The following is a 14,433-nucleotide window of genomic DNA, read 5'->3' on the forward strand; positions in this document are numbered from 1 at the left end:
CAACCCACTTGAGTGTCCATGGGCGCTTGCCCCCCTGTTATATAAAAATAAAAAATTACCCCCTTCCCTTTGTGTCTGTGAAGTAAACAGAGCACTTACCAGCAGAACATAAACATAACAATCGAATGAACAGTATATAATAAAAAATAATAAAATGAAAATTAGAACAAATTTTAAAAGTCCCTGTAGCTGTGTACCCATAACCCTGGCAGCATTACCTCGCTGTATATATGTTAACGTAAAATTGTAAACACCGTTAGATTGTAATCTATCTCGCGAGATTATAAACTGTCGAAAGATTGTGAACTTCAACGAACTGCTTACAATTTAACGTAGTATTATTCGGTAGTTATATGAAATTGTTGGGAAGTAAAATTAATCTGTAATTGACCAAAGAAGTTTGAATGATAACTAAGTTAGTGTAGTACATTTTACCGAATAATAATACGTTAAATTGTAAGCAGTTCGTTGAAGTTCACAATCTTTCGACAGTTTATAATCTCGCGAGATAGATTACAATCTAACGGTGTTTACAATTTTACGGTGACATATATACTTATTCGTAAAGCGAGCAAAGCACCAGCTCTGGGGTCACCGGTACTATCTACCAGGCGCTAACTTAAATATTTTATTACTGCCTGTGTACTTGAACCCCACGGCACAAGAGTCTCCAAAAACTAAAGCGAACTTGGATACTCCTATATTTGAGCCGTTTCCTACGACTCTAAAGCTGTATCTCCCTTTTACATCACCAGAATATGGCCCTGAACGCTGAGTTTACTTGAGAAGAACACTGCCTAATTTGTTGCCTTATCAATCTTTATCTTTGCAGACACAGCACCCAAGCGAGAATGGTGGTCAGCGGCGTGAACGCAGTCTACATAGTTGGAACCTTCAAACATCTTGGAACCGATGCTGATTTCAAGGTAGCTTTATTTTCCGATGTCTTAGTGAAATGAAAGATGGGGCCCACATTAAATTAAGCATCCTAAATGAACGCCATGATTTGACGAAATGTCAATTGGACTGACAAAGGGTTTGCACTTTATAGTGATAAATGCTTAATACTTAGTTGAATAAAATTATTCGCAAAATATGTTGTTGTATCTGACCATTTCCTTTTTTTTCTTCTTTTTTTTTGGTTTTATGGGAAGAAAAATGTTGTCTAAGTAAAAAAACATATTAAGGTGAAACGAAGTTCTCGGGGCAGCGTATTGAATAAATCATTCTTTATGTGAATAATTTAATTTGTTATGATTGAATTATGATTGGTTTGCATTTACGGCTTCTCCCCGTTGGCTTAAAATCTTTTTACATAAAAAAAAATATTCATGCTCAATTTATTAATCCATACAATAATTGTTTAGTTTACAGTTAATTTTTAGTTCTTAGTATTAGTTATGACTAAAACTAAAGAACTTATAGTATAGTTCTAAAAATTAAGGTTAGTTTTATAAGTGTTCTAGTATTTGTATGGCCCCTATTATTACAGGCCGTATTTTTACATTTTTCACTGTCTTGAGCAACATTCATCCAGTTATCCCCCGCTAGTTATATTACGTCAACTGTCCATCGTTTCTTTTGTCGTCCTACATATCTCTTTCCAGTAGGTCCAGCCCATTTTTGAAGTGACCATCTTTTATCTTACCTTTGGTTTGTTATGAATGTCATCGTATGTTGTTTCATCGAATGTTTTGTTTTGTCTTCTCAATTTAAGATGCTTTTTTCTATTCCTCCAAAATGCGTAATTATTTAAGAACACTAAACAAATGTGTGTACTCAGGCAATCTTCCTGATGTTATTAGTTTTATGAATTCTCCTACCATACACCATTGCAATAAAATATTACCGCAATGGGCTTGGAGTACCATTTACTTTAGTGTTTATTAGGGTACTTTACTGGCTAACCAATTATCACTAAGTAGCAAGGAAAAGGGTCATGATTATAAGATAAAACAATTAAAATTTCGTTCATATAATAAATTATAACTAATCAGATGATGTTACTTATGTTAACTATGTATTTGCGTGTTGTTCCCACTAGAATGTATGTGCGTGCTCCTATTTCACCATGCCTACTGCTGATAGAGGACAAATGTTTTTTTTATTAATAATTAACTATTCATTACTTAAAGATGTCATGTGGAACATGGTGTAATAGTTGCAGCTCCTTACAAACATTTTTTAAATCAAAAACTTGCCGATTAAAAAGAGTGTTAGTGTTAGAGTTCTACGCCCTTGATTTGAGAACTGACAGTAAATGTAAAATTAGAAGCATATGAATTTCTTCATTGACGTTCATAAGTGTACCTTAATGAATAAATGATTTTAATTTGAATTTAATGAAGTTTTAAATAGATTTTTATGTGATAGACACACCGCGCTGCCACTTTTTAAAAGAACTTAATTATACCTATCCTATTAAAGTAGACATAAACGAATCTAGTTTTTAGATATTATTAGGAGGTTATACACACACTAAGACCGCGTCATAACCGCAGACATTTATACACATTATACAGCTTTCCTTTTATTTGCAGCTATACCTAACAACCAACGTTACCCAGGCAGACTTCAACATGGGCTACACAATGACAGGCACCCTGGAGAGAGGCAGCCGCTCAACAAACACCTTCCAAATGACGCATTTCGCTGTCCTACGCCGGTGCGACCACGAAACACACCATTTGAAAACCGCATAACACGGCGTTGTTCCGTGATATACCATATTTTCTTATGCCATACTCCAAAGCTTACTTTTGAGCTTAAACTAAGCTGGTTCGGCGATGATAAGCTAGTATAATTTTTGTATCATATATTAAGGCTGAATTTAGTCTCACGCTCACCGTCAGCGCTCATAGGTCAGCGCGTAGTTCGTCAGCGCTGACGCTCAGCGTGGTTCGTTTTAGTATCGTACTGACCGCCTTACTCGACCTGTATCCACTTCGCGATTTGCCATGTCTGTACACACTGACGACGTCCGTTCGACACTACAACGCTCACTGAAAGCAGAGGCGCTCTATCGATCGTCAGCGCTGACAGCTACGCGGCGCCGACGCGCGACGCGTACGGCCGCGCAGCCATCGGCGCTGACCACCGTGCGCGCTGATGGCTACGCGTCATTCAAAAACGCTTCCTAGAAGTTCATATATCTCGACCATCAGCGCCGACGGTGCGCGTGCGGTCGGCGTGACACTAAATTCAGCCTAAAACCGTAGTCATCAGCAAAAAGCAAAAGAAGGCTTTAAATTATTTTATTATTTATTGTTGCTCTGTGATTGGTGAAGTATTCTTTTAACCAAAAATATTTGTATGAACTCCTAGTTTTTCACTTTAAGAATATTGGCCAAAAACAAAAAATAATGGCGCTATAAGTTTTCCTTTACGAAGGGTGGATCCAAAATTCACGTCACAGAACATTTAAAGTTTTACGAATCACAAGTTTGTGTTTTTATACTAGTATAATAACTATTTGATCGTTTTCATACAGAATCTGCTTCACAAACTATTATGTAACAATATCAAATTGCCGTCATACAGCTGTACTCTTTCTCCGAAGGAGGGACATAACCATGATCCTCTGTATCGGCCCATTTTACGTAAACCATTTGATATCCTTAGCACGAATGAGTTCTTAATTAATATTTACTTCAATGCGATAGTCTTTTGATTTCCCCAGACATTCCCTAAACAATTACTAAAGAATGCAATTCGCGAATGTGCTTTCGTTCGAAATAGTTCTGAAGTTTCCTACAACAATATATCGTTACATTCTATTCGATTTTTCGTAACTGTTTTCGTAATTGCCGCCAAAAAAACCACAGAGCAAAAATATTTTTATGTAGAAATGTGATTCTATCGAAATAGGTTAAGGTTTTATATTGCCAAGCGATATTGTGATTTAAAATAAGGCTTTCCGATCATTTCTAGTCGTAATATTTCAATCTCTGTAGGTGTAGTGATATGTAGATAATTATTTTTATATAACGTAGGTATTAGATTGCTTCAATTAGACCCTTAATAGGTGCGTTTGTTATTGCACTGCTGCACTAATTTCGATGTTAACATATTAAGGTCGAGCAAGCTAGTATGTTTATACTGCTGCTGTATTCAGAGTCAAATGTACCTGTTGAATAACTTAAGTTAGTGTAGTACATAATACCGAAAACAAACACTTTAAATGACGTAATTCTAAATTTAAAAACTTGTACCAAGTAAGTATGTGGTAATGTCTAAACTGTGTCGTTACAGAAAATTTTTTTATAAAAAAAGGGTGCGTGTACTTATGTACGCGCGTAAGAAGTTATACTTCTTTGGCATTATTAAAAATAGTTTTTGATTGCATGCAAATAATTAATTACAATTAAATAATCAAAGACTGGAAAAGGAGTCATTTTAGTCAAAAAAGTTCAGTTTACATTTGAAAAATTAAATAAATAAATATTTATTATTATTCTCTTACATTAAGTGTAACGTAAATTCTATTATTATTCGAATGTTGTTTTTAAATTATGTCCAATGCCGTAGCATCTTCCGTGGGCAACTTCATTCTGTTAATTTTGTGTCACGGTGCGCGCGCATCGTAAAATTTCACTCTCATCAATTTTTCATAACGCGCCTAAAGAAGTATAACTTCAAAAACCGTTGGCCCGTTTTACGTACCGTACCTTAAAAATAAACTAGAAAATTAATATACATTTAAAAGTTTGGTCTCTGTGGCAATGTACCTTTACTGGTCAATATATTAAAATAAACTTTTAACATATGACTTCACACAAGAGTGAAACAACGTAAAATACTCGCGGTAAAGAATATCAGAAATTCTTTGTGTTGTAATTGTGTAAATGTATAATAGTGGAATGTATAAATTGGTAATTGGTGACGTATAGAGATTGGTATTGGTATGGAGTTAGTATATAGGCCAGAAAACTGCCAATTATATAAATAGACATGCTTTTGTGTAGAGCTGGAATTTTGTAAGAAACTCACGTAGAAAGTAATGTAACTAGTGATTTTGTGAAAGTTATTCGTAAACCGTGCGTTTAATTAAAGTAATATTAGAAAAACCAGTCTCATTAAACTGTGAACTAATTTAATTTGTTTAGTTCACGTATGAAAGAAACCAGTCAAAACAGTGTAATAAAACTGATAAGTGATTTCTGTATTAAATAATCATATGTAATACCACAAGAGCTTCAAAATTATCGGGTATTTCCCGATAGGTTCGTTGCAAACAATTAATATAGTCGTCATGACGACTATATTTGTTTGCAACGAACCTTGAGGGAAATACCAGATAATTTTGAAGCTCGAGTGGTATTCGGGGGATTATTTTTCCGACCCAAATGTCGGCCAATAGAATTGCACCATGAGACGAAATGTACAGTTAACAAATAAGAATTTCATAATGAATAAAACAACTACTTAATACTTTTCTTGAAGCAACGACCAGAGAAAATTTTCACAAAAAATTTTCAGTATAATACCATGTAGGTTGTACCACGTGACGTCGAATGGTGCAATTCTATTGGCCGATATTTGGATCGGAAAAATAATCCATTGATATTTACTGAAGATTTAAACAGTGACAAATAGGAAACACTAAATAGTTGTTTGCTTTTAGGATTTGTGGATTTAATTAAATTTATAACTAGGATAACACAAACGTCCAGTATCGCACTCCCTCCAGTGTTTTTACACGTTTTGTACAAAGAAAGGCTTCTTTGCCGTGTAGCATCTAAGTAAACGCTAGAAATCTGTAGCATTTGGTAGAATTCGTATTTTAATCCTACAATATGTTTAGTGAATATTTTAAACCACTTTTATCTATAAACTAGCCGTTTCCCGCCCGCTGGGCGAATTAAAATAGGAAATAACTAAAATTTTATGTTTCATTATTTATTTTTTTCATATTTTTATTATTCTTCTTTTTAACTTCCTGCTAAGAAAATTGAAAATTTTCGAAAATCGAGTTTTTAACAGATGTTGACGTTTGAGGTTCTAGGAAGCCTCCCCGAATGTTTCCGCGGTGATGTCCGTATGTATAAATTTTCATAAAAGTAAAACAGCCATAAGAAAATGAAGGAACGTTGGAATTTAAAAAATATATAGCATAAACCATCTAGGAAAAATTTCGCATCGAATGGCAGTAGTTTCATGTCGATACGATTAGGCGTGAAGGAGCCTCAAACGAAGACCATTTTTCTTATATAGATATAGATTATTCAGATTTGTACTGGTAAAATCTCCAGTTGTCCGTCTTCTTCAGCCTGGCGATTCTGTAACTCACTTTTCGAACTCTCACAGCGGCGGTCGCGCTCAAATCAGTCGTGAAGCAGTCATTTTTCGATTTGGCATTCTGATAAGGAAGGAGCTTATAGTTTATTGTTACGCTACCGTTTTGTTAAACCGCTGTGAGAGTTCGAAAAGTGAGTTACAGAATCGCAAGGCTGTAAGGTTTACGCTAAGAGAGAACCCCGAGTTTCACAATTCAAAGGTTTTGGTTAATTTAGAATTATTACAATTAGATTTAGGTATAAGAAGAGCAGCGTTAGTAGTTTCTTAAGCATGCGACCCTCATACTAGCAGTTGTGCGCTCGAATCACGGCTACAGCACTTCTTACTGTGTAAGCAGACATCGTGAGGAAACCGCAAGACGCAAAAACCGATGATGTGTGACAAGGGTGATCACCTACTTCTCTATAAAATTAAAATTTGATTAAGACCCATAAGGGTAGCCCTTGTATTAAAGAAAAGCTGTGTAAAAAGGCTTACTATAAAGTCAACGATTATCTAGTTGATAAAAGGGCCTGGGACTAGTGCTAGACAGGCTACTTCTAATTAATTTGCGATATTTGTTTTAAATAAGTGTTGTTTGATGATTTGCTGTTTTAAAAGAGTACCGAGAGTTTTTTACGCCGGCTTTTTCTCTCGGCCTACACCCTCTGTCTTCTTTGCCGATGAGTAGGTATGCCTTCAAATTTAATGACGTGGAATAAGTGATACATGTATCTTATGTTCCATAATAAACATATTTTATTTTATTTTAGCACCACTATATTATTATACTTATTAGATATTCTAGATGTTTAGATTCTCCTAATATTTCGCGCTTCTCTAAATCTTTCAATGATAATTATCACCAACTTCAAAATTGACCTCCGTTTCAAGGTTAGGTTACAGAGGCCAAATTATTTGTCGCATTGGTTATCTGTAATCAAATTTTCATAAACAATGCCTTGTGTTGAAATCCCGAAAGTAAATTTCAATAGTAGCCCTAAATTTAGAAGTTCACGTCATCTGTCGCAGTCATTAGTCAACCGCTCCCATGAAATTTGGACGTCCATCCCACCGTACGAGAGCCCATCTTTGCGCATACATTTATGGACCATCTCTCCTTCATACATGGCCAGTCTCTGGAGATGGGCTGGCTGATTAGGCCTGGAAAACATCTGGTTGAATTTTGATGATGTGTCAACTATTATACACAGTTTGTATCCTTTATTTGTCATTGCCATGTCCTTTAATAGGCTTAAAGAATGTGGAAATTAGACGGAAAAGAGATATGGAAATTGAATCGTTTTACGGTTGCTACACACTTTTGTTATGGAATACGGAATTATCTTTAGTTATTTAAATTGTATTATTTTATGGAGAAAATACATAAGACAAGAAGTTTATTGCTTAATTATGCATCTTAATCATGCGTTTTAACAGTGTGTATCGGAAGTAGGACTGGTATGTCAATCGCGCCAAGTCTAGCCTTGCGAGGTCTAGATCTCACGAACCTATAACAATGAATAATTATCATAATTATAATTAAATAAGTAAATACTAAGTTCTAATTTATTCCTATTTCATAGTTTAAATCCAATTCAATATTTGTAAGCGCTTCAAACCTATAGAAAAATAACAGTAACCTTTTTGGTCTGGGCCTCAGATTTGACTATATGTAATCATTTTAATTTTTTTCTAATAGGCAAGTAGGTGTTCTGGGCCTTATACACACTGTCAACTGTTTTCGCACGATGGTTTCCTTAGCCATATATAAAGTCGATAGATGCACAGCCGGCGATCTCACCTAGGACCTCTCTAACACTGCTCTTTCTGAGAGATAGCCATTAAAGTATAACTTACGTAATCATATCTATATATAACAAAAAACCTAAACTATGTAAATCATATTCGCTAATAAAATTGGAAGAGAATTACGACACGACTAATATTCTATTAATATCCAAGAAATTTACTATAAGGGCGATAATATAAGAAAACACAATAAAAAACAATGCGACAGCAACTGGCAAAGAATCACTTATCCAATTGAAGCAGTTATTGTAATTGGCCGTTAATTGTCTTTCCAATACTGCAGTTTGTTCCATGCTGTGTACAGAGGATGTAAGATTAAAATATAGCAAAACAATTCTTGGTCTGGCAGCTTAAGTGTTTGCAATCCGGAAATTACTAGTTTATAAAACGAATAGTCTGACCAAGATCCGTATAGGTTACAGTGCTACTGTATTCTTATTATCAAATTAAATGGCGTGGCAAAAATGTAAACCTAACACGTACGAGTATTCAAATATAACTATTGTTGTCTATATCAATGGCCTGGAACTAATCACATGAAAGCGATAAGGCCGCTTTGTCCTCCTTATTATTTAAATGTAATTAAACGGATTTTGCAATGAAGTGTTGAATTAATAAAAAACGCAATGTTAAGTAGAGTCATTTGTTTCTCAAGGTCACAAACAACCTGTCCGATCAGGTGTTCACGAATATTGTAAAAACATGCATGTTTCAAGAAAAATATAATTTTACACGTTAAGATTAATTGATTATAAAATGAATGTAAAAAACTAAATTTTTTATACCTATGGTTGTGGATTGTGGACTCAGTTTCCGCATTTATAATCGGTCCGCTGTGCATATTCTTTATACTTTAAAGGTAATTTAGTTTAAAGATGAATTGGTTTTCAATTATTGACGATACAATTCAATTGTTTTACTTTCTTAATGTACTTTACATTGGACGAAGACGAAAATGTTATCGTTTTATAACAATGTGACAATTAACAATTTTTAACAATGTGTATTGATTGAATAGTTTTTAATCTTATTCAAACTATGAATTGAAGAAATTCTGAGCTAAAGTATGGTTGTAGTAGCTTTTATAATAATAATTAGTATACTAGTTTAACTTTTTGATGTGCCAATTTAGGAGCTTGTATGTTTAATGTGTCAAAATTGTACATACCTATGTAATATAAAATGCTTCAGTAATTCGTAAGGTAATAAATATTTCATTTATTTATTGAGTTTTATTTAACCTTAAGTGTATAAATTAAAATTACTAGACCTACTGCAGGTTTTAGTTATTGTTATTTTTTATTTTTATTTTGTGGTTGCTTGTTTAATTTTTGTCCCTTGCTCGCTTTCTTATTTTCTAATATAATAGATATGTATGTGTGTAAAATTTGTGATGTCAAAATTTTTGTAAAATTTTATACATAACACGTTGTTTTAGAACTTATAAATAAATAAAAAACAAAATTTACTCAGTATACAAATTGTATACATATAACAATTGTAGTTTGGAGAATTAAATCAGACCTAATATAGAATCATACATATATGTTACTGAAATATGAAGCTAACCGCCAATGCCAAAGTGTGGCCTCCCGCAAAGATCAGGTAACTCAACAGACAAATTATCAGTTTATATATTTTTTAAGAAAAATATATATATATTTAATTAAAAAGAATATTTATACTATTTCAATTATAAAATTCATCTTCCTTATGGCACTGATTACAGTAATCGCAGAGTAAAAAATCTTAATGATAAAAATTAATTAGTAAATATACCTCTATATAAATCCTCCTCTGTATTCTATTCGCAATTATTAGCGTAGTATTCAAGCACCAATTACTCATTCTTTATCCTGACGCTAAGCAGAATGGACTTCAGTAATAAGGTTGTCTTAATAACTGGTGCAAGCGGCGGCATTGGTGCTTCTTGTGCTCTTCGATTTGCTGCATTAAATGCCAACTTATCCTTAGTCGGCAGGAACGTGGAAAATCTTAACAACGTTGCTGGAAAATGTGAAGAACTAAAAGGGAATAGACCCCTTACAATTAAAGCTGACATCAGCATAGATGATGATGTTCAACGGATTATTGTAGAAACAATAGATCGCTATGGAAAGCTGGATGTTCTTGTTAACAACGCCGGATTCCTCATCATGTCAGATATCACAGGCGATATAAAGGACTTCGACAAAATGATGGCAACAAACATCCGTGGAACATATCTACTTACTCAGAAAGCTGTACCTTATTTGGTGGAAACCAAAGGTAACATTGTAAATGTATCAAGCGTCGTCTCCATGATGCCTATACTCCGTATGATGGCATATTCCATGACGAAGGCAGCCATGGATATATTCACCAAGTGCACAGCTTTGGAACTTGGCCCGAAAGGAGTGAGAGTGAATATGGTTAATCCAGGACCAGTTAACACGAACCTGTTCAAGGCAAACTCGCTAAGCCACGAACAGAACGAGCTAGAACTTGAAAAAATAGCAGAAGTTATACCTTTAAAGAGAATTGTAGAAAGCAATGATGTGGCCAAGCTAATTTCGTTTTTGGCCAGTGAAGATGCCAACTCTATCACGGGAGCGAGTCATGTAATTGATTGTGGATTAATTTTAGGGAATCCGAATGCCTAATTTTGAAAAAAGTGTGTTTTTTTTCTTTCATAAATAGACCGTTGAACCAGTTAAATGATATGTAGTAGCCGTCGCATCATACACACACTCCGCTGACTCTTTGACCCACAATGTGTTATTAAACCCATCGGGGAGCGTTCAAGTATTACGTAACGCAATTTTTGGAGATTATTGGACCCCCCCCCTGTACCTCGCCGTAACGTTTTTCAGTACCCAAGTACAGTACTGTACCCAAGTATAGTAAAACGTTTCGTGACTACCTAGTGACTCTTAAGTTACTATTATGTGGTGTTAGTCGAAAAACATATTAACAATAACGCGTAATTTAATCCCCGCCCCACATCGTAACGTTTTACAAAAGGAATAAAAATACGTTACGTAATACTTGAACGCTCCCTCATTTATTATTTAGTATATAAGAAACAAAATGTTATGTGTTTTGTACCTCAAATAAACATACGTTAATACGATTATAAATTTTACTCTACTAAACATAAGAAGCAAGAATACTTCAGTCAGACAATGGAAGACAAAATGTTTTGAATGTCTCAAATATCAAATGTAGGCCCGAGATAGAAACATCCCGCGGTCTGCAATCGCTAACATTAAGATAAAACCCACAATTCTTGAAGTATTTTCTCCGAATTCCGTTCTTTTGGAGGTGTGAAATGTGTGGAGCCTTATCGTAACCTCCCTTCAGGACCAATTTAATGTTATCTCCCGTTAATTTTCACCCATAATTTCCCCTCATTATTTAAACCGGCTTTCTTCGCTTGAATATTTTTGACGTTGATTGAATTAATTTATGAATTGTGAAGTGTTTTTGGCAATAAATATATTTTTCGGGACATCTTTCTCAAAATATATTGGTAGTAATTTTATTAACAACGTTTGATTATATTGTTGTTGAATAAATTAAATTAAAATAAAAAATAAAAGTGTATTTATAATTATTCTTTTTTATAAAGTCACCATTCAAATAATGTTTGGTGTGTTATAACTGTATGTATTTAACCAATCTGATGTCTGTTTCTGTACCTTAAATGTAAAAAAATAAAAAATTAAATAAAATAAATCATAAAGTTTAAAGCTGTGTACATGTAACAATAACATACAGTACATACAGGTACATTGTACAGAAATAATCTAAAACTCAATTCAAGTTGCTTTAAACATATTTTTCAAAGTACTATTATTATTTAAGATATATTTTAATTCTATTAATCGAAATATTTCCCAATTTGCTGACTTATCTTGAACGCTTGCCAGGTTCCCAATATATTGGACATCCTAGGCCCAAGAGACTGAAAAGTGCGTGGTTACAAAAATTCTTGTTCGTGTATAGAAACTATCTTTAATACCTTTCAATAAGGTTCAAAATGAATTGCAATAAAACCAACTTGGTAAGAACGAACTATCAACGTTTATATCCGCAGGACCATACATCGTTTTACGAGTAATTTGTGTGGAGCGTGTTAAGAATAATACAACACTTGTCAAATATTGCATCTGGGTCTGTTTTTCATATGAAATCGACTGTTGACAGTTTATATTAGAATCTAAATTGTATTCTGGAATAAAAATGCCCAATCTTTAGGTGCGATTGTTTATCTAAGATCTTAAGTTGACGTGAATCCCGTAATTCCTGATCTTTATCAATAGGTGATTATTAACTTTATCAAATGCCTTTCGAAAATCAATAAATGACGTCGACCTGATCCTTGATAGTTATTTATTCATTATTACAAAAAAATTGTAAGCGATGCAACGGGCGGCCTTATCGGTAACAAGCGATCTCTTCCAGGACACCCTAGTGAGGAAAAAACTAAAAAAAGAAATATTTATTTATTTATTACAGAAATACATTATCCTTACAGACTATGCCAAAACGATAATGTCGAGAAACATTAAATAAAATATAATAAAGTAGGTACATATATAATATTAAACACATAATATACACAATATTGCTACTGTGAAGTCACTCTGCGAACATATAAATATGTCGATAGTGTCGGAGACAGCATTCAGTAAAGTGCAAGAAGTGCATAACCAAATCTTATAAAAAAATATTATAGAATCACCAACCCTAATCTAAAATAATACAAAAAAATAATAATCTAAAAACTAAAAATGTTACCTCACGAATTCACGAATTGCGATGCAATACAAAAGAATAAGAAATACAAGAATTACAAATGTCACAATTGAGCAGGATAGGATATGGTTAAGAAATGTTAATGTAGAAGATATTTGTCATTTCAAAAGAGGTTTGTTAAACCACAGTGAAGACAATTTTCGCTGCTGAGAGACGGACGGAGAGTTCTTTTTTATTATTTTGTTTATGGTTGTGAAACTATGAACATCAGTGATGCTAGTCTTAATATAAAATATTAATAAAATTTCATTTCATGTGCACAACTTTTATCTGGAACAGCTGTTCGCTAAGGTATTTCCGAAACAATTCGTCTTAATCTTTAAAGAACCGTACCAATTCTTAAAAGGCCGGCATCGCACATGCGAGACTTCTGGCAATGTGATAGTCCTTGGACACATTAACATTATCACTAAACATCAGATGCGTCTCCTGTTACATAAAAAAAACTTACGGTGAAAATCGTGAAGGCTTTAAACCAAAAATCGAAGTGCTGATTTAATACCATCCATATAAAACTTTAGGTTAACATCACTTGATAATAATGTCGGGGCGTTTTAGCGGTATCATTATTAGTTTTTTTTTTTTTTTTATAAAGACAATTCACACCAATTGACCTAGTCCCATGCTAAGCTGGTGAAGCTTGTGTTATGGGTACTAGGCAACGGATATACATACATATTATAGATAGATAGATAGACATATAAATACATACTTAAACACCCAAGACCTAAGCACAACACCAAAAGCTCATCACATCGATTTTCGTCTCAGCCGGGGATCGAACCCGGGACCCATGGATTCGTAGTCAGGGGTACTAACCACTAGACCAATGAATCGTCATATTTTTTTAGTATAGCTGAATATAAAAAAACCATATTATTCTAAGGGTTATTTTTTAAATTTACTTGATGACACTAAGCAAGCATCGATACTATATATTCCATATTGAAACACACAAGTAAAGAACATTAGCATTAATATGTAATAGGCAAGTGCAATCCATTCTTTAAACTGTTGAAGGATGTCTAAATATCCTCGGTGGAAAGGTAAATTGATACCTTTTATTAGGGAAGTGACCCCAAAAAATTTATACGACAATTTCCATGCGACGGAGATTTATATTTACCCATACGATTTTATATAGTGACGTTACCAATGTAATCGTGTAATACGTTAATTACATTTTTACAAAATGTAAGTAATCTTTGGTAATTGCAAACAAAGAGCAGTTTTGGCCTAGTGGCTTCAGCGTGCGATTCTCATCCCTGAGGTCGTAAGTTCGATCGTGCATTTTGACATTCCTTCGAATGGTGAAGGAAAAAATCGAGAGGAAACCCGCTTGCCTTAGACCCATGTCGAAGACGTGTGTCAGGCACAAGAGGCTGATCACCTACTTGCCTATTAGACTGACAAATGATCATGAAGCAGATACAGAAACCCGTGGCCCAACTTTATAAAGGTTTATAACACACTATCTATCCTAAAGGTTTAACCACAATATTTTGTAGGAAGCCTACTGTATGTTTCGAAATCACTATAGAGTGT

At 34.0% G+C, this 14,433-nt stretch overlaps 2 protein-coding genes across 3 annotated transcripts in view; both read left to right on the top strand.

Annotated features, from left to right (window-relative positions):
- The window catches only part of LOC125060888, a 73,031-nt gene extending 70,215 nt beyond the window's left edge, over positions 1-2,816 (top strand). For both annotated transcript variants that reach the window (XM_047666005.1, XM_047666004.1), the window contains exons 4-5: positions 833-926; positions 2,541-2,816. In XM_047666005.1, the coding sequence (XP_047521961.1) occupies positions 833-926; positions 2,541-2,702 (256 nt within the window). In that variant the 3' untranslated portion in view covers positions 2,703-2,816. The remainder of the gene's footprint in view (positions 1-832; positions 927-2,540) is intronic.
- A 7,105-nt stretch (positions 2,817-9,921) lies between these two features.
- Positions 9,922-10,965, top strand: LOC125060977 (glucose 1-dehydrogenase-like). Its single transcript, XM_047666106.1, has one exon. The coding sequence runs from the start codon at positions 9,960-9,962 to the stop codon at positions 10,728-10,730; it is 771 nt and encodes a 256-aa protein (XP_047522062.1). The 5' UTR covers positions 9,922-9,959; the 3' UTR covers positions 10,731-10,965.
- The last annotated feature ends 3,468 nt before the right edge of the window (positions 10,966-14,433 follow it).

The sequence above is a fragment of the Pieris napi genome, chromosome 22 (genome assembly GCF_905475465.1).
Source record: "Pieris napi chromosome 22, ilPieNapi1.2, whole genome shotgun sequence".
Taxonomy (NCBI): domain Eukaryota; kingdom Metazoa; phylum Arthropoda; class Insecta; order Lepidoptera; family Pieridae; genus Pieris; species Pieris napi.

What these genes read in the sequence shown, in the direction of transcription:
- LOC125060977 (XM_047666106.1), top strand. Translation starts at nt 9,960, where the DNA reads ATGGACTTCAGTAATAAGGTTGTCTTAATAACTGGTGCAAGCGGCGGC.